General features: G+C 45.6%; 1 protein-coding gene across 2 annotated transcripts in view; it reads left to right on the top strand.

Moving 5' to 3' along the window:
• The window catches only part of dscamb (Down syndrome cell adhesion molecule b), a 129,175-nt gene extending 113,884 nt beyond the window's left edge, over nucleotides 1–15,291 (top strand). The window contains exons 25-32 of one of the 2 annotated variants that reach the window (XM_042297456.1): nucleotides 152–442; nucleotides 623–799; nucleotides 1,185–1,215; nucleotides 2,158–2,270; nucleotides 2,369–2,518; nucleotides 3,618–3,816; nucleotides 4,078–4,382; nucleotides 14,066–15,291. In XM_042297456.1, the coding sequence (XP_042153390.1) occupies nucleotides 152–442; nucleotides 623–799; nucleotides 1,185–1,215; nucleotides 2,158–2,270; nucleotides 2,369–2,518; nucleotides 3,618–3,816; nucleotides 4,078–4,382; nucleotides 14,066–14,481 (1,682 nt within the window). In that variant the 3' untranslated portion in view covers nucleotides 14,482–15,291. Of the gene's footprint in view, nucleotides 1–151; nucleotides 443–622; nucleotides 800–1,184; nucleotides 1,216–2,157; nucleotides 2,271–2,368; nucleotides 2,519–3,617; nucleotides 3,819–4,077; nucleotides 4,383–14,065 lie in introns of those variants that run through there. The other variant, XM_024445297.2, reaches the window with a different exon arrangement.
• The last annotated feature ends 6,134 nt before the right edge of the window (nucleotides 15,292–21,425 follow it).

Raw genomic sequence — 21,425 nt, forward strand, 5'->3', positions numbered from 1 at the left:
AACTGACTCTAACTCAAGTCCTATCTAAAGAATTTACCAAGCAATTCCTTGAACTTGCTCAATTATTGTGACCTGATTTGGTTCATGAATAAAATGTTACTGGCATCCTTAAAAGTCTACATCTGGTCTCTTCACCCCTCGTTTTTTCCAGAGCCCCAGTTTGCCAAAGAACACGAGCTGTTTGCCAGCATCAATTCCACCCGGGTCAGGCTCAATCTAATTGGGTGGAACAATGGCGGCTGCCCAATCACCTCATTCACCCTGGAGTACCGTCCGGTGGACACGGCAATGTGGACCATGGCCCAGCGCACCTCACTAACCAAGAGCTACATCCTGTACGACCTGGCGGAAGCCACCTGGTACGAGCTGCAGATGAAGGTGGTCAACAGCGCTGGCTTCGCCGAGAAGAAGATCACGTTCGCCACGCTCAACGCCGATGGAAGTGAGTTCAGTTCAGTGGTCCTCTAGGATGACAATATTGTTTCCTAAACCATGATAGTTTCATTTACAAAAGAAGTCCTTCCAAAGAAACATATTTGACTACGATTCTTAGTCCTCCCAAGTCCCAGCCCTGGTGATAAATAGTCATGCCTAAACCTCGGGATGGTTCCTCTCCCTGCAGGTACTATCCCTCCTCTGTTGAAGACAGTGGACCCCATCACAGACAACATGTCAGGCAACGAGGGGCTGAAGATGATGGTGACCATAACCTGTATCCTGGTGGCTGCTGTCATGGTCTTCATCCTCCTGATGGTGCTGAAGAGGAGGAGGAGGGAGCAGAGGCTCAAGAGGCTACGCGGTGAGTCAGAACATAAAGACACTCACATGCACACACACCCACACACACACACCCACACACACACAATAGAAACAAGGCAAACAATAACACACAAGCACTTTTTAGAGATTGATGCTCAAGAAAGTGAGGATCAATTAACTTGAGCAGAATAGAATTGTGAGTTTGTGACTATTGACTTTCATTATGTAATTAAGAGGCTATGAGTTTAGCTAACACTGTAGAACGGTCTGATCAGATCTAGTGTTCCACTATTCATTTGCCAACACTCTAATGTTCTAGTTTTGCACATCTAGGAACTTGGCTTGGTGCCTATGATTGTAATATGTTATCTTTTGTCAACCACAACTCTTCATTGTTACTAACTTATTGTATGCTGACTTCACAGATGCAAAAAGCCTGGCAGAAATGCTGATGAGGTACGTGAAGAGGAATAAAACTACAGATAGGAATCATAAAATACTTTAAAGTAATTGTCCAGTGTTTTCATATTTAAAAAAAATGTAATTATTGTGTTTAAAAGCAGCTTTTTTGTGTTGGAATGATGTGGGCGTACCTCAACAACGGAATGGTGTGGGTATATACCAGTCATTAAAAATATTGACGGGAGTAGACCGATGATTGGCCAGCTCATCCTCCTCAGGAGTATGACATCATACTCTATTAGGAAATAAAATGTATTTTTCAGTTTGAGGTAGAGTTTTTGTGGTCAATTTATGCTTTGGCCACAAATACGAGTATAGGATGAGTCAACAAATCAAATCAAAGTTTATTGGTCGCATACACATGGTTAGCAGATGTTATTGTGAGTGTAGCGAAATGCTTCTGCTTCTAGATCCGACAGTGCAGCAGTATCTAACAGGTAATATCTAACAATTCCACAACATAACCTAATGTCTAACAAATTCCACAACAAAACCTAATACACACAATCTAGTAAATTAATGGGATAAGAACATATAAATATCAAATAATGGATGAGCAGTGACAGAGCGGCTAAGATGCAATAGATAGTAAAGAATAGATAGTGTAGGATACAGTATACAGTATATACATATGAGATAAGTAATGCGAGATATGTATACATTCTTAAAGTGGCATTATTAAAGTGACTAGTGTTCCATTTATTAAAGTGGACATTGATATCAAGTCTGTAGGTAGGCAGCCGCCTCTCTGTGCTAGTGATGGCTGTTTAACAATCTGATGGCCTTGAGATAGAAGCTGTTTTTCAATCTTGGTATGAGTTAACATAATATGAACTTTTAAAAGAGAGATTCTCACTGGACAGTTACTTTAAAACTATGACAGAAAACTTACAAACAATACAACAAAAGCCCCTAACTGACATTTCTATCTCCTAGTAAAAACACACGAACACCAGACACATCGAACAAGCAGCAAGCCATGAGAATGCACATCGACATCCCCCGAGCCCAGCTGCTCATCGAAGAGAGAGATACTATGGAGACTATCGGTGAGACAAGTCTGCCACGCCAGTTTATCCCTTGCACGTTATATTTGATAATCTTTTCTAATAACTCATTGTCTTCCTCCCTGTTTTCTGTCTCTCAGACGACAGGTCGACGGTGCTGCTGACTGATAATGACTTTGGGGAGACGTCCAAACAGAAGTCGTCCACTGTCACGCACACAGTCCATTACCAGTCCCTGTCGCAGGCCACCGGCCCACTGGTGGACGTCTCCGATGCCCGGCCTGGAACCAGTAAGAGCTTAACCCATTTAATCACCTCTATATCCCACCCCTCACCACCTTTACTCTGTCGTCCCCTGGAAGAATAGGGGTAATTCATTACTGTTTATTTGTTTGTAGTTATGTGAAATAAGAGAATGCTCTCTCTCAATACTCATATTTTCTGATATAGTTCAATTCAATCCAAGCATCTGCTGTAACTTTAAATCATTGTACACATTTATTTATCTCTCAGGTGCCTGTAACTGGACCCCAGTCCTACAATCAGTGTTTAGACTCTAGTTTTTATTAACAACAGCTCTAACAATAAACCTCCAGGTATTCACATACCCTGATCTCAAATCCATTTTAAGCAAACTAGAATTTTCAGCTTATCATAGTTGCAACCCTCAGATGCACTCACATAGCCCACAGCCCAGAGCAGTGTGAGCCAAGCCAGTGGCTGCACAGTGGCTTATGGAGGCTCTGTTGCTGTTGAGCTTCAGTGGAGCTGAACTGATGAAGAGAGGAGAGGCATCTGGCTCCACCTGACAGCTCACCTGATTGGGCTCATTGAGGCTGGCCGGGCAGCACTGTGGGCCTAAACCTTATCTGCTGACTCAGCCATATCTATCCAGAGTGTTGGGAAAACACTGCCTGGTGCTCCAGTCTCCAGCCCTCTGATGGAATTACTCCACTCTGACCTACTACTATTACCACTGCTATTCTTCTCTGGCTTCTCCAGGCCGGATCTAATCATGGCCGTTCTAAAGGGTCATTCTGATTTGGTGCCATTGATGCATAGCACAGTAGGTTAAATGTCTGGGTCAGACCGAATATGATACTATTTTTTCTTTGGGGAATATTATATCTACTGTGAAAGGTTAGGAGGATAGTTTCAAAACTATGAATTATTATTGATCAATAGATGTTTCTGTAATTGGATACACAGAAAATTAATACTCAATGTATGCTATTTACTGTCTAGTAGCACTTCAGTGGTATGTATGAAATGGCACCCTATTCCATTGGGACCCTGGTCAAAAGTAGTGCACTACATAGGGAATAGGGTGCCAATTCCGACACTGCCTAGGCCTCTCATCAGTAATGACTTTGGCCCTTTCACCCCCAGACCCCACAGCACGCCGCACTGCCAAAGCAGGCCCTGCAGCCAGCAGGAACCGATACGCCAGCCAGTGGACCCTGAACCCCCCCCAACCACCCACCTCCTCCCACACACTGAGCACAGACTGGAGACTGCCCACACCGCGCGCCGCCGGCTCTGTGGACAAGGAGAGCGATAGCTACAGCGTCAGCCCATCGCAGGACACAGGTACTGGACTGACCCTATGTCTCACATACAACATTAGTCTTCAGCAAAGGGGAGACCACTACTACTGTACGTGGAAGGGTCAGAGTGCTCACGGTATGTTTTAAGATATTTCCTATATATCTTAGGAAATGTAAGCTATATGCTTGTACTATAATGGATGTTGCTTCTTTTGTGTGTGTGTGTGTGTGTGTGTGTGTGTGTGTGTGTGTGTGTGTGTGTGTGTGTGTGTGTGTGCGCGTGTGTGTGTGTGACTACGCAGACCGCGCGCGCGGAGCAGCATGGTGTCGACAGAGAGCGCGTCGTCCACGTACGAGGAGCTGGCCCGAGCCTACGAGCACGCCAAGATGGAGGAGCACCTGCGGCACGCCAAATTCACCATCACAGAATGCTTCATCTCCGACACCTCCTCAGAGCAAATGACTGCCGGCACCAATGACTACACAGACAGCCTGACGTCCAGCACGCCGTCCGAGTCAGGCATCTGCAGGTTCACCGCCTCCCCGCCCAAGCCTCAGGATGTCAGCCGGGTTATGAACATGGCAGCACCCAAGGCCCACAGACCGGGTATACAGAACACACATGCACAGTACAGTTCAAACCTCATTGAAACTTCATTATTTTCCTCATTACTCTAGATCAGTGTTTTCTACCTCCGGTCCTCCAGTACCCCCAACAGTACATATTTTTGTTGTGGCCCTGGACAAGCACACCTGCTTCTACTCATCAAGCCCTTGACAAGTTGAGTTAAGTGTTCTGCCCCAATTAGACCTTGGACCACTGCATTACTACTATAAATTCCACAGCTCTCTAGGCCTGTTCAAAGTTCAAAGTTTCATAGCTTTCATTTAACACAGCATATTACAAAACGCCTATTGCAAAATAATGATCATGATCATAAGGTACACTTCCTCAGATAACACCTCTGGAATGCTGTTAACGCTTGATGAAGTACAAACACCATTAAAACCCGCGTAATAACCCTCTCACAGTGCTGTATTCATCTTCGGTGCTCTGCAGCAATTTCTGCACATGGAGGATCTGTCTGTCTGTCTGTGTCTGTCTGTCTGTCTGTCTGTCTGTCTGTCTGTCTGTCTGTCTGTCTGTCTGTCTGTCTGTCCGTCCGTCCGTCCGTCCGTCCGTCCGTCCGTCCGTCCGTCCGTCCGTCCGTCCGTCTGTCAGTCTATCCGTCTGTCCCTCTGTCTGGCACTGTCCTCCCCCAGGTGGGCCTCATATGACCTGCTGCTACTCAACTCCTATTCCTATTGGTTCCACCGTCTGGCGCAGCTTGTGGACAGACCAAACAGAAAGGGTTGAAATACATAGACATGAGGAAATGCACATTTTTCAAAAACTTTTTGTAAAAAATACACACACACACAGATTGTATATAGTACATTTAGCAAGTCCTGGCCTGCCATGTTTTCAGTCTGGGCTGGGTGCATGAAGACTAGCTTGGTGTGGATGTTGTCAGATGGCAGGATCTAGGTTGGGCTGAGTTAGACAAGGTAGACAGGTTTTGGCTATCTGAGCTGGGTCTTGAGTTTCCGTCCCTCATTATGTTTTCATGGTGCGCACACGAGCCAGCTGCCCACAGTCATCAGCCAGCGGGAGGCTTAAACCGTCAGCTGAGGGCAAGTAGAAGCTATCTGTCAAGCCAATCTAAAGCTATTGTCTGTCAGTACAAAACAGCCCTTTACTGCCACAATGGAGATGTTCAGCGCGATATCAGTCTTTCAGACACAGAGCCTGTTGTAGCGTCGTGCTAACCCTGGTGTCACTTTCATCCAGCGGGAGCTGGGCGAGACCAGCGACACGTAGATACGCTTTACAAGTTTCTACAATAAGTCCCTGTTGAAGACCGTTGTTGCCAGTCTGGTTTAGCCAGCTCTGTTGTGGCACACAGTGTGGAATTCACCCATGTTAGTTTGAACACAGTTCATTTTTATGGTGTTTTTGCCCAACGAGTGTCACATAGTAGCATCAGAATCCTCAAGAAAAAAAGGCAATATTTTCAATATAAAACATACATGTCGATGCTGGCATACAATAGTGATGGCATACAGAAGTGCTTGATGGATATCTGTCTGTCTGTCTGTCTGTCTGTCTGTCTGTCTGTCTGTCTGTCTGTCTGTCTGTCTGTCTGTCTGTCTGTCTGTCTGTCTGTCTGTCTGTCTGTCTGTCTGTCTGTCTGTCTGTCTGTCTGTCTGTCTGTCTGACTGACAGTGGCCCACACCCCCCCCCTTCTGTAGTAATGTACCTTTGCCCTGAGTTGACCCTGTGACCTCCTCTGTCAGTCACACAGTGACATGGAGGAGGGGACAGCCCTCTCTCCTGTTACTCTGACACATTTCAATCACAATCACACACCTGGTACTGATACACTGGGTCAACCTGGGGTCATGACTTTGACATGAAGTGCGTCCACTACTTGTGGGATTTGGCAAGCTCATTTCTTCATGTGAGTGTGTGACCATAGTCATTGGAGCAAGCTGGATGGAAACATTGGGCAGTGATCTGTGTGACATCTCATAAACAGTCTGTCCTGTACAATTACTGTAGGAAGCCAATTATAGAGGAAGATCTTGAGGTTCTCAGGTCATAAACATTTACTGCAACACTGTTTCTTGTGTCATGGGCCTTTAAACAAGCCAAAGTGTCTATGTGTATTTGTGTGTTTGTGTGTGGGGGTGTGTGCATGTGTGTTCGCGCGATGTGTCTGTCTGTTTACTAGTATGTGGGTAGCTGTGGAAGCTCATTAGAAGGACAGATTATAGAAAATGAGAACAGCTCCTTCAGCAGCACAGATTGACTTGGTCACACAGAATGTTACAACACTCATATACAGTGCCTTTGAAAAGTATTCAGACCCTTAGACTTTTTCCACATTTTGTTAGGTTACAGCCTTATTCTAAAATGAATTAAATTGTTATTTTTCCTCATCAATCTACACACATTACCCCATAATGACAAAGAAAAACTGTTATTTTGCTCATTTATATATATATATAAAAGATTGGCACACCTGTATTTGTGGAGTTTCTCCCATTCTTCTCTGAAGATCCTCTCAAGCTCTGTCAGGTTGGATGGGGAGCATTGCTGCACAGATATTTTCAGGTCACTCCAGAGATGTTAGATCGGGTTCAAGTCCGGGCTCTGGCTGGGCTACTCAAGGACATTCAGAGACTTGTCCAGAAGCCACTCCTGTGTTGTCTTGGCTGTGTGCTTAGGGTCGTTGTCTTGTTGGAAGGTGAACCCTCACCCCAGTCTGAGGTCCTGAGTGCTTTAGAGCTGGTTTTTATCAAGGATCTCTCTCTCTGTACTTAGTCTCCTAGTCCCTGGATGCTGAAAAACATCCCCACAGCATGATTCTGCCACCACCATTCTTCACCATAGGGATGGTGCCAGGTTTCCTCCAGACATGACGCTTGGCATTCAGGCCAAATAGTTCAATCTTGGTTTCATCAGAACAGAGAATCTTGTTTCTCATGGTCTGAAAGTCTTAAGGTGCCTTTTGGCAAATACCAAGTGGGCTGTCATGTGCCTTTTACTGAGGAGTTGCTTCCGTCTGGCCACTCTATCATAAAGGCCTGATTGGTGGAGTGCTGCAGAGATGGTTGTCCTTCTGGAATGTTCTCCCGTCTCCACAGAGGTACTGTAGAGCTCGGTGTCTTGGTCACCTCCCTGACCAGGGCCCTTCTCCCCCGATTGTTCCATTTGGCCGGGCAGCTAGCTCTAGGAAGAGTCTTGGTGGTTCCAAACTTCTTCCATTTAAGAAGGATGGAGGCCACTGATTTCTTGGGGACCTAACATGCTGCAGAAATGTTTTGGTTCCCTTCCCCATAAATGTTTTGATACCCTCCCCTAGATCTTGGCCTCGACACAATCCTGTCTCGGAGCTCTACGGACATTTCCTTCGACCTAATGGCTTGGTTTTTGCTCTGACATGCACTGGCAACTGTTGGACCTTATACAGTGGTAGAACAAGTATTTTAACCTTTTGGAATTACCTGGTCTTCTGTATAAATTGGTCATAAAATTTGATCTGATCTTCATCTAAGTCACAACAATAGACAAACACAGTCTGCTTAAACTAATAACATACAAACAATTGTAGGTTTTCATGTCTTTATTGAACACACCGCGTAAACATTCACAGTGCAGGGAGGAAAAAGTATGTGAACCCTTGGTTTTAATAACTGGTTGGCCCTACTTTGGCAGCATTAACCTCAACCAAACGTTTTCTGTAGTTGCGGATCAGACCTGCAGAAGGAATTTTGGAACATTCCTCTATAAAATTGTTTCAGTTCAGCAATATTCTTTGGATGTCTGGTGTGAACTGCTCTCTTGAGGTCATGCCACAGCATCTCAATCGGGTTGAAGTCAGGACTTTGACTGGGCCACTCCAGAAGGCGTATTTTCTTCTGTTTAAGCCATTCTGTTGTTGATTTACTTCTGTGTTTTGGGTCATTGTCCTGTTCACCATACTTTACAGTTGGATAAAGTTTTGATGTTGGTGTGCTGTGCCTTTTTTTCTCCACACATAGTGCTGTGTGTTCCTTCCAAACAACTCAACTTTAATTGAATCTGTACACAGTATATTTTGCCAGGAGCGCTGTGGAACATCCAGGTGCTCTTTTGCGTCCTCCCATGAACACCATTCTTGTTTAGTGTTTAAGTATCGTAGACTTGTCAACAGAGATGTTAGCATGTTCCAGAGATTTCTTTGTCTTTAGCTCTTTAGCTGACACTCTATGATTCTTCTTAACGTCATTGAGCATTCTGTGCTGTGCTCTTGCAGTCATCTTTGCAGGACGGCCACTGCTAGGGAGAGTAGCAACAGTACTGAGCTTTCTCCATTTATAGACAATTTGTCTTAGCGTGGACTGATGAACATCATGGCTTTTAGAGTTACTTTTGTAACCCTTTCCAGCTTTATGTAAGTCAACAATTCTTAATCTTTTGTTCGAGGCATGGTTCACATCAGGCAATGCTTCTTGTGAATAGCAAAACTCAAATTAGTTTTTTTTATAGGTCAGGGCTGCTCTAACCAACATCTCCAATCTCAAGTCATTAGCCTAGGGGTTCGCATACTTTTTCCAAACTACACTGTAAATGTTTACATGATGTATTCAATATAGACAAGAAAAATACTATAATTTGTGTGTCATTAGTTTAAACAGACTGCTGTTGTGACTTAGATGAAGATCAGATCTAATTTTATGTCAAATTTATGCAGAAATCCAGGTAATTCCAAAGGGTTCACATACTTTTTATTGCCACTGTATAGACAGGTGTGTGCCTTTCCAAATCATGTCCAATCAGTTGAATTTACCACAGGTGGACTCCAATGAAGTTATAGAAACATCTCAAGGATGATCAATGGAAACAGGATTCACCTGAGCTCAATTTCAAGTCTCATAGCAAAGGGTCTGAATACTTATGTAAATAAGTAAAAATGAAAAAAATACGAGAGAAAATTCTAATAACCTGTTTACTCTTTGTCATTATGGGATATTGTGTGTAGATTGCTGAGGATTATAATTTTTTAATCCATTTTAAAATAAGGCTGAAACGTAACAAAATGTGGAAAAAGTCAGAGTCTGAATACTTTCTGAAGGCACTGTTCATCAAACCCCCCAGCTAGAGACTTATTGCACGGCTGGCAATCATTATTGTGTAGCTGATACAAGTTGTGCCATTACCCACGTACTGTAACTTACGGCCTGATGGATTTCAGCTAAGTCAATTCCTAATGAGCTCCCAAAGAAAAGCTTAAATCTATATTTAATTCAATTAAAGCTGGTCACCATTTATCATCTTTACTTGTTTTAATAAAGCCTGTAATATAAACAGTAAATTATGCATGCTCCCCATGAACTCTGGAATTCAGTCACTAAGGTCACATGTAGGATACAATCTACATAGACGAGCCGGTCCTCCTCTGTGTGACGAGGTGGTGATGGTGGCGGCGGTGGTGGTGGGGGATAGTGATTTGGCATTGAAAAGGCCAGTCACTGAAGCCTGCTGATCTCTGTGACCTCAGAAAGATGAATATTGAAGACGTCCATTAGAACAGTAATGGAACAGTACACGTCTCCCCACCACTCCTAATCAAGTGTAAAATCTTCAGTACGACTCATACATCTCTGGCTACTGGACACGTCTCCCCACCACTCCTAATCAAGTGTAAAATCTTCAGTACGACTCATACATCTCTGGCTACTGGACACGTCTCCCCACCACTCCTAATCAAGTGTAAAATCTTCAGTACGACTCATACATCTCTGGCTACTGGACACGTCTCCCCACCACTCCTAATCAAGTGTAAAATCTTCAGTACGACTCATACATCTCTGGCTACTGGACACATCTTTGTGTGGAGCTAATTTCCTAAATGAAATACGTAGCTTATTCAGTGGACGAGATACATTTACAGCAGACGTGATTGTATCATCATCCACTGAACCGTGTCCAGGGATTCATTCACTGTTTGCATGGGGGAATACTGTGTAGAGAAGCCCAAGTCTTTTAAAGTGCTGCAGTGTCATTAACTAAATGTAGACTTGGGTTACATCACAGGCTTGGTTTATTCTGGCTCCTGGACAGCAAAGATTCTGTCTCCGAATGAGATTTGAAGCACCTTTCTGCTTCAGTTAACCCCAGGTACAGATGAGGAGAGTTTGAGAGTGGGCAGTGCAGGGCTGTTTGACGTAATAGTCCTGAAGAAATGGAAAGGTGATTTGAATATGAATCTGACAGGTTAATGCAGCAATATCAAAGGATAATAAATCCCGCCATCAAACCATGAAAAATTATATCGTCCTGAAACCCTTATAGAATCTGTATCCTTCCAACTCAATACGAAAGATTACATTACATTATCCAAACTCAAATCGTATTTCCTCAACTCATTTGATTTCCTATCAAATGCCATATATCCTGACAGTAAGTAGATACCGTATGAAAATACCCATATGGAATAGAAAATAACGAATAGAAAGTAATCAAGTAATGCTGACATTGAGAACTGTCCTCCCAGCTCAGTATGTAGTGAGTGCACCCCTCTAACCTTCCTGACTGGGCACCCCTCTAACCTTCCTGCCTGGGTACCCCTCTAACCTTCCTGACTGGGTACCACTCTAACCTTCCTGACTGGGTACCACTCTAACCTTCCTGCCTGGGTACCCCTCTAACCTTCCTGACTGGGCACCCCTCTAACCTTCCTGCCTGGGTACCCCTCTAACCTTCCTGACTGGGCACCCCTCTAACCTTCCTGCCTGGGTACCCCTCTAACCTTCCTGACTGGTACCCCTCTAACCTTCCTGACTGGGCACCCCTCTAACCTTCCTGCCTGGGTAACCCCTCTAACCTTCCTGACTGGTATCCCTCTAACCTTCCTGACTGGGTACCACTCTAACCTTCCTGCCTGGGTACCCCTCTAACCTTCCTGACTGGTACCCCTCTAACCTTACTGACTGGGTACCACTCTAACCTTCCTGACTGGGTACCCCTCTAACCTTCCTGATTGGGCACCCCTCTAACCTTCCTGACTGGGTACCACTCTAACCTTCCTGACTGGTACCCCTCTAACCTTCCTGCCTGGGTACCCCTCTAACCTTCCTGACTGGGCACCCCTCTAACCTTCCTGACTGGGTACCACTCTAACCTTCCTGACTGGTATCCCTCTAACCTTCCTGACTGGGTACCACTCTAACCTTCCTGACTAGGTACCCCTCTAACCTTCCTGACTGGGCACCCCTCTAACCTTCCTGACTGGGTACCACTCTAACCTTCCTGACTGGGCACCCCTCTAACCTTCCTGACTGGGTACCCCTCTAACCTTCCTGACTGGGTACCACTCTAACCTTCCTGACTGGTACCCCTGTAACCTTCCTGACTGGGTACCACTCTAACCTTCCTGACTGGGTACCCCCTCTAACCTTCCTGACTGGTACCCCTCTAACCTTACTGACTGGGTACCCCTCTAACCTTCCTGACTGGGTACCCCTCTAACCTTCCTGACTGGGCACCCCTCTAACCTTCCTGACTGGGTACCCCTCTAACCTTCCTGCCTGGGTACCCTTCTAACCTTCCTGCCTGGGTACCCCCCTCTAACCTTCCTGCCTGGGTACCCCTCTAACCTTCCTGACTGGGCACCCCTCTAACCTTCCTGACTGGGTACCCCTCTAACCTTCCTGACTGGGCACCCCTCTAACCTTCCTGCCTGGGTACCCCTCTAACCTTCCTGACTGGGCACCCCTCTAACCTTCCTGCCTGGGTACCCCTCTAACCTTCCTGCCTGGGTACCCCTCTAACCTTCCTGACTGGGCACCCCTCTAACCTTCCTGACTGGGTACCCCTCTAACCTTCCTGACTGGGTACCACTCTAACCTTCCTGACTGGTACCCCTTTAACCTTCCTGACTGGATGCCCCTTTAACCTTCCTGACTGGATGCCCCTTTAACCTTCCTGACTGGTACCCCTTTAACCTTCCTGACTGGGCACCCCTCTAACCTTCCTGACTGGGTACCCCTCTAACCTTCCTGACTGGGCACCCCTCTAACCTTCCTGACTGGGTACCACTCTAACCTTCCTGACTGGTACCCCTCTAACCTTCCTGCCTGGGTACCCCTCTAACCTTCCTGACTGGGCACCCCTCTAACCTTCCTGACTGGGTACCACTCTAACCTTCCTGACTGGTATCCCTCTAACCTTCCTGAATGGGTACCACTCTAACCTTCCTGACTAGGTACCCCTCTAACCTTCCTGACTGGGCACCCCTCTAACCTTCCTGCCTGGGTACCCCTCTAACCTTCCTGACTGGGCACCCCTCTAACCTTCCTGCCTGGGTACCCCTCTAACCTTCCTGCCTGGGTACCCCTCTAACCTTCCTGCCTGGGTACCCCTCTAACCTTCCTGACTGGGTACCCCTCTAACCTTCCTGACTGGGTAAGCCTCTAACCTTCCTGACTAGGTACCCCTCTATCCTTCCTGACTGGATGCCCCTTTAACCTTCCTGACTGGTACCCCTTTAACCTTCCTGACTGGTACCCCTTTAACCTTCCTGACTGGATGCCCCTTTAACCTTCCTGACTGGTACCCCTTTAACCTTCCTGACTGGATGCCCCTTTAACCTTCCTGACTGGTACCCCTTTAACCTTCCTGACTGGATACCCCTCTAACCTTCCTGACTAGGTACCCCTCTAACCTTCCTGACTGGGCACCCCTCTAACCTTCCTGACTGGGTACCCCTCTAATCTTCCTGACTGGGCACCCCTCTAACCTTCCTGACTGTGTACCACTCTAACCTTTCTGACTGGGTACCCCTCTAACCTTCCTGACTGGGCAACCCTCTAACCTTCCTGACTGGGTACCACTCTAACCTTCCTGACTGGGTACGCCTCTAACCTTCCTGACTGTACCACTCTAACCTTCCTGACTGGGTACCCCTCTAACCTTCCTGACTGGGTACCCCTCTAACCTTCCTGACTGGGTACCCCTCTAACCTTCCTGACTAGGTACCCCTCTATCCTTCCTGACTGGATGCCCCTTTAACCTTCCTGACTGGTACCCCTTTAACCTTCCTGACTGGTACCCCTTTAACCTTCCTGACTGGATGCCCCTTTAACCTTCCTGACTGGTACCCCTTTAACCTTCCTGACTGGATGCCCCTTTAACCTTCCTGACTGGATGCCCCTTTAACCTTCCTGACTGGATGCCCCTTTAACCTTCCTGACTGGTACCCCTTTAACCTTCCTGACTGGGCACCCCTCTAACCTTCCTGACTGGGTACCCCTCTAATCTTCCTGACTGGGCACCCCTCTAACCTTCCTGACTGGGTACCACTCTAACCTTTCTGACTGGGCAACCCTCTAACCTTCCTGACTGGGTACCACTCTAACCTTCCTGACTGGGTACCCCTCTAACCTTCCTGACTGTACCACTCTAACCTTCCTGACTGGGTACCCCTCTAACCTTCCTGACTGGGTACCCCTCTAACCTTCCTGACTGGGTACCCCTCTAATCTTCCTGACTAGGTACCCCTCTATCCTTCCTGACTGGGTACCCCTTTAACCTTCCTGACTGGTACCCCTTTAACCTTCCTGACTGGATGCCCCTTTAACCTTCCTGAATGGTACCCCTTTAACCTTCCTGACTGGATACCCCTCTAACAGTCCTGACTGGATGCCCCTTTAACCTTCCTGACTGGGTACCCCTGTAACCGCCTCTCTGGTCTCATCCCTCAGGAGGAGAGCTGGTGCACCTGCCCCCGTACCTACGAATGGACTTCCTGTTAAACCGTGGCTCTGCATCGGGAGGCCGGGGGTCCAATGGTGGTAACGGAGGAAGAGAAGGAGGAGGAGGGGAGACAGGGGCGTTGGGTCAGGCGTGTTTGGAGCCCCAGAAGAGCCGCACACTGAAACGGCCCCCGCTCCTGGAACCCACACCCATGGAGGTGCCCACATCCAGGGAGGTGCAGCAGTGGCAGCCAGGGACTGCCTCCACCCTGCCCCAGCGTGAGCCCACTGGCCGTGAGGCCACCGGAGACCTGGCCCAGGCCCCGGCTGCCAAGCTCAGTAGCTCACAGGAGTCCCTGCTAGACTCCAGAGGACACTTAAAACAGAGCAACAACCCCTACGCAAAGTCCTACACACTGGTATAACACAAGGAGTTACGTTACACACTCCGGGACTTAGACTGTAAACTGTACTGCAGCTCTACACAGAGAGCTGGCACGGAACAATGATGATGATGGACACTTTTCAACAACGACTAATATATATTTCTGACTCCAAGTGGATGCGTTACTTTGGTTCTTTCTGTATTTCTTTCTCTTCTCTATTCCTTTCTTTTATTCTTTTGTTCTTGCTCCCTTCTTTCCTCTTCTGGCTCTCTGATTTCTCAGTTTTATTTTCTATTTCAGTATTCTTTTATTCTAAACACCATATGAAAATTGCCAAAATAATGTATTTAAATTTGACAGAGAAAAATACTATTGAATTTATATCAATGATAATTATAGTCATTATTATTATTATATATAAAAATGTAAAAATGTCTAAAAACAAGAAGAAGAAGAGGAGGAGGACTCTGGAGCACTCTGCAGGAGGATATTGCTTTCTTCATTGATTTGTTTTGTTTGTCGCAGTGTGATCAAATCGATGATTGGATAGCTGGCAGTTTTTCAATAATGAGAGGAGCCAAGGAAAAGAACTGCATTAAAGCTGATCCTGTCTGTCCATGCCTTCGACTCAATCTACTCAGATAGATTGTTACTACATTCTTCAACCTTTCCAATGACTGCATGGGGACTGATCTATGACAATTTACAGGAATGGCTGGAAAATCCAAAAGAGAATTTTGTCACACTATGAAAATTATACAATGTGAATATATATAAAAGAGATCACTTTTATTTGTGGATATTACAGGGAAAATGATTTGGTTAATAAAGTCCTTAGTCATGTTTGCACACGTGGGTTTGATTTGAGATTTGGACAATACTGCTTATTCTCTTTCTTCCTCCATCTCTAACCCTCTCAGCCACCACAGAGCCTAGCATACCGATCACTCCATAGCCTGTGTGTTGTGTAACACAAGCACCCTTCACTATGTAGACACTGCAATAATTGATTTGGGTGTATACATGATAAATGACTCTGAACAGTTCACCTGGATCGGATGTCTCACATTATATTAGCTAGTAGAGGGCAGGCAGGGTATAGACATCACTGCTCCCTATCAGACCTCAGGGGTATCTGACTCCATTGATCCGCTCCCCCTTAGTGCAGAGGGCTCTCCGGTTAAATAGGTATGATTTATCCACACTAGTAACGACTTATTGGTATGTGGATAACTGTGGCAATCCAATACATGCATCACCTGAAAGCCCAGATCTAATGTTAACGCTGCAGTGAAGGGTATTGACTAGAAATATCTGTCAGCATTGTGACCTTATTTCAGGGAGATGACAAACTAGTGAAAGATGAGACTTCCTGTGTCTTAGTTAATGTTTTGGGGTCATTTAAGTCCGTTAGCACTGGATGTATCTAACTGAGTGTTGGGCTCTTTTCATTTGACTTCTCAACATGGCTCTCACTGGGTTTTATCTGACTTCTCAACATGGCTCTCACTGGGTTTGATCTGACTTCTCAACATGGTCTCACTGGGTTGGCCTGGAGTTGTCACCCCCAACAGGGGGCGCTGTGTAGTCACTCAACACAGCACCTCTGTGACAATAAATGAGGAGAAATTGGTTTTGCTTTAGAGAGGGCTGTACAGTATTTAAACAGATTTTGACATTCTTATGGGAAGCTTCAAGTGCAGGACAAGAACACGTGGTTGTCTATCCATCCGTTTGAAGCGTCGCTAGACTCTACCACACAGAACCCAATAAATTATTCATCCCCACACCGACACTGGGTCCCAGATCAGGTTCACATTGTCACACACCGATCACCCTATGCCGGAGTATGGGGCACCACACACACACATACACAGCACTATGCCTCTACAGGGAGTAGTAGTGACATCTTAAGGAATCTACTACCTCTCTGGAAAGTTAGGGTTTGTTTCCTGCCCAAATGGGTGTACTCGTAGACAGACCATCTATAATGTAGCACTGGAGATCTGATGATATTCTCCACTGAGCCTGAGTCGTCACATCACAGCTATGGGGCTTACGTAATGACAGATATGGGCACTTGGTGTGGGAAAATATGTTGTGTTTAGAAAAACATAGGAGCCTTTTATTGAGCCTTTTATTGAGCCTTTTATGTGTCCCACATCTTCAGTACATGATGACATATTCCTAATTGACTTCATATCATGTATATACTGTACATACTAACATGATGTAACTGGGGAGAAGATTATCCTCTCTTGACGTGGGAAGTGTGGTTATAACTCATCTTTTCTACATATCGTCGCTGTCTGATGAAAACTACATTTTGTTTTACATGTATTAAAAGCAGTAACCCGTCAATGTACTCTGAACATTTTATAACACTAGGACCATGCAAATGTATTCAAAATATTCAAAATAGGTTCTGATGTTTTATAATTGTATGTTCGTTAAAGGGAAATAAGGGTAATTTCTTTCAATTTCCTATCAAGTTTCTGTTTTGGAGAGTAGAGGTTTTCATCAGACATCAACAATATGCTCCTATGTACAGTATATGCCTCGTGACAGCGATAAGTAAGTGTCATGTACAGTAGTGAATTTAATATACGAGTGCTGATTTCACTCCCATACAGTAAGTATAGAATGGAGGAATAGAGTGCTTCTGTTCATCTGACCGGAGCCCATTATTCCACCTCCCAATGCCCACAACGGAGAGAGAAGCTCCAAATCTAATCAGATTTTAGAGACATGATGACCTTCCCCTCGGGAAAGAAGACGTGAATGCCTCACAGTGTCAATCAGGAGAGATTCACACCTTGCCGTTAAATCATAGCCTGCATCCAAATGTAAAAAGGGTGTTACTTATAGTATAAGCTAATGAGCTCATTCAGTAAGGGTCATTGGGGTTCGTAAGTGATAGCATACAGTTGAAGTCGGAAGTTTACATACACTTAGGTTAGAGTCATTAAAACTCGTTTTTCAACCACTCCACAAATTTCTTGTTAACAAAGTTTTGGCAAGTCGGAAGGGACATCTACTTTATGCATGACACAAGTAATTTTGTTGTTTACAGACAGATTATTTAACCTATAATTCACTGCATCATAATTCCAGTGAGTCAGAAGTTTACATACACTATGTTGACTGTGCCTTTAAACAGCTTGGGGGTGGGGGGCTTTAGAAGCTGCTGATAGAATAATTTACATCATTTGAGTCAATTGGAGGTGTACCTTTGGATGTGATTCAAGGCCTACCTTCAAAGTCAGTGCTTCTTTGCTTGACATCGTGGGAAAATCAAAAGAAATCAGCCAAGACCTCAGAAAGAAAATTGTAGACCTCCACAAGTCTGGTTCATCCTTGGGAGCAATTTCCAAACACCTGAAGGTACCACATTTATCTGTACAAACAATAGTACGCAAGTATAAACACCATGGGACCACGCTCAGGAAGGAGACATGTTCTGTCTCCTAGAGATTAATGTACTTTGGTGAGAAAAGTGCAAATCAATCCCAGAACAACAGCAAAATACTGTGTGAAGATGCTGCAGGATACAGGTACAAAGGTTTCTATATCCACAGTAAAACAAGTCCTATATTGACATAACCTGAAAGGCCGCTCAGCAAGGAAGAAGCCACTGCTCCAAAACCGCCATAAAAAAGCCAGACTATGGTTTGCAACTGCACATGGGGACAAAGATCGTACATTTTGGAGAAATATCCTCTGGTCTGATGAATCAAAAACAGAACTGTTTGGCCATAATGACCATCGTTATGTTTGGAGGGAAAAGGGGGAGGCTTGCAAGCCGAAGAACACCATCCCAACTGTGAAGCACGGGGGTGGCAGCATCATGTTGTGGGGGTGCTTTGCTGCAGGAGGGACTGGTGCACTTCACAAGATGTGATGGCCACATGAGGAAGGAAAATTATGTGGATATATTGAAGCAACATCTGAAGAAATCAGTCAGGAAGTTAAAGCTTGGTCACAAATGGGTCTTCCAAATGGACAATGACCTCAAGCATACTTCCAAAGTTGTGGCAAAATGGCTTAAGGACAACAAAGTTAAGATATTGGAGTGGCCATCACAAAGCGCTGACCTCAGGCTCATGGAAATTTGTTGGTAGAACTGAAAAAGTGTTTGACCCAAGTTAAACCATTTAAAGGCAATGCTACCAAATACTAATTGAGTGTATGTAAACTTCTGACCCACTGGGAATGTGATGAAAGAAATAAAAGCTGAAATAAATCCTTCTCTTCTACTATTATTCTGACATTTAAAATAAAGTGGTGAACCTAACTGACCTAAAACAGTGCATTTTTACTATCAAATCAAATCAAATTTTATTTGTCACATACACATGGTTAGCAGATGTTAATGCGAGTGTAGCGAAATGCTTGTGCTTCTAGTTCCGACAATGCAGTAATAACGAGCAAGTAATCTAACTAACAATTCCAAAAAAAACTACTGTCATACACAGTGTAAGGGGATAAAGAATATGTACATAAGGATATATGAATGAGTGATGGTACAGAGCAGCATAGGCAAGATACAGTAGATGATATCGAGTACAGTATATACATATGAGATAAGTATGTAAACCAAGTGGCATAGTTAAGGTGGCTAGTGATACATGTATTACATAAGGATGCAGTCGATGATATAGAGTACAGTATCAACGTATGCATATGAGATGAACAATGTAGGGTAAGTAACATTATATAAGGTAGCATTGTTTAAAGTGGCTAGTGATATATTTACATCATTTCCCATCGATTCCCATGATTAAGGTGGCTGGAGTAGAGTCAGTGTCATTGACAGCGTGTTGGCAGTAGCCACTCAATGTTAGTGGTGGCTGTTTAACAGTCTGATGGCCTTGAGATAGAAGCTGTTTTTCAGTCTCTCGGTCCCAGCTTTGATGCACCTGTACTGACCTCGCCTTCTGGATGGCAGCGGGGTGAACAGGCAGTGGCTCGGGTGGTTGATGTCCTTGATGATCTTTATGGCCTTCCTGTAGCATCGGGTGGTGTAGGTGTCCTGGAGGGCAGGTAGTTTGCCCCCGGTGATGCGTTGTGCAGACCTCACTACCCTCTGGAGAGCCTTACGGTTGAGGGCGGTGCAGTTGCCATACCAGGCGGTGATACAGCCCGCCAGGATGCTCTCGATTGTGCATCTGTAGAAGTTTGTGAGTGCTTTTGGTGACAAGCCGAATTTCTTCAGCCTCCTGAGGTTGAAGAGGCGCTGCTGCGCCTTCCTCACGATGCTGTCTGTGTGAGTGGACCAATTCAGTTTGTCTGTGATGTGTATGCCGAGGAACTTAAAACTTGCTACCCTCTCCACTACTGTTCCATCAATGTGGATGGGGGTGTTCCCTCTGCTGTTTCCTGAAGTCCACAATCATCTCCTTAGTTTTGTTGACGTTGAGTGTGAGGTTATTTTCCTGACAACACACTCCGAGGGCCCTCACCTCCTCCCTGTAGGCCGTCTCGTCGTTGTTGGTAATCAAGCCTACCACTGTTGTGTCGTCCGCAAACTTGATGATTGAGTTGGAGGCGTGCATGGCCACGCAGTCGTGGGTCAACAGGGAGTACAGGAGAGGGCTCAGAACGCACCCTTGTGGGGCCCCAGTGTTGAGGATCAGCGGGGAGGAGATGTTGTTGCCTACCCTCACCACCTGGGGGCGGCCCGTCAGGAAGTCCAGTACCCAGTTGCACAGGGCGGGGTCGAGACCCAGGGTCTCGAGCTTGATGACGAGCTTGGAGGGTACTATGGTGTTGAATGCCGAGCTGTAGTCGATGAACAGCATTCTCACATAGGTATTCCTCTTGTCCAGATGGGTTAGGGCAGTGTGCAGTGTGGTTGAGATTGCATCGTCTGTGGACCTATTTGGGCGGTAAGCAAATTGGAGTGGGTCAAGGGTGTCAGGTAGGGTGGAGGTGATATGGTCCTTGACTAGTCTCTCAAAGCACTTCATGATGACGGATGTGAGTGCTACGGGGCGGTAGTCGTTTAGCTCAGTTACCTTAGCTTTCTTGGGAACAGGAACAATGGTGGCCCTCTTGAAGCATGTGGGAACAGCAGACTGGTATAGGGATTGATTGAATATGTCCGTAAACACACCGGCCAGCTGGTCTGCGCATGCTCTGAGGGCGCGGCTGGGGATGCCGTCTGGGCCTGCAGCCTTGCGAGGGTTAACACGTTTAAATGTCTTACTCACTTCGGCTGCAGTGAAGGAGAGACCGCATGTTTCCGTTGCAGGCCGTGTCAGTGGCACTGTATTGTCCTCAAAGCGGGCAAAAAGTTATTTAGTCTGCCTGGGAGCAAGACATCCTGGTCCGTGACTGGGCTGCTTAAGATGCTTAAAATAAAGTGGTCATCCTACTGACCTAAGACAGATAATTATTCTAGGATTAAATGTCAGGAATTGTGAAAAACTGGGTTTAAATGTATTTGGTTAAGGTGTATGTAAACTTCTGACTTCAACTGTAGGTTTGTAGCACAGTGTTCAAGGATCATGCAGCCTCACAGTGAGTGAATGTACAGTAGAGGAGGGGTTTCATTAACCACTTTGAGATGAGCTGAAATTCTGAAGTTGTGTGTGTGCGAGCTGATTCAGAGATAATGCAGGTCAGAGATAATGCACTGAGGATGCTTCTATTGGTTAGGGAGGCTCTGAGGGGATTGTGCTGCAGTGTCAGTTTAGGCAGGTTTGGAATAGACCACCACTCTCCACTAAGCCTCATAATGAGGTGCCAGAAGAACATGCATCAGGCAATTTGGAGCTCATAAAATACTGGGCATCTCCCTGGAGGCAACCCTGTGCTACTTTCATCTGTCAACCCTTGTCCTACTCACAAGATCAGTCTTCCCACAATTTCCTTCTGACGTTCTCTCTCTTTCTCTTCACTCTTCTCTCTCCTCGCTCTATCGATCCTGAAGCTGTCTTGTCCTTGTCCTAACTGAAGGATCTGATTTGTGCCCCTGGATG

This window comes from Oncorhynchus tshawytscha, linkage group LG14 (genome assembly GCF_018296145.1).
Source record: "Oncorhynchus tshawytscha isolate Ot180627B linkage group LG14, Otsh_v2.0, whole genome shotgun sequence".
In the NCBI taxonomy this organism is placed as follows: Eukaryota; Metazoa; Chordata; class Actinopteri; order Salmoniformes; family Salmonidae; genus Oncorhynchus; species Oncorhynchus tshawytscha.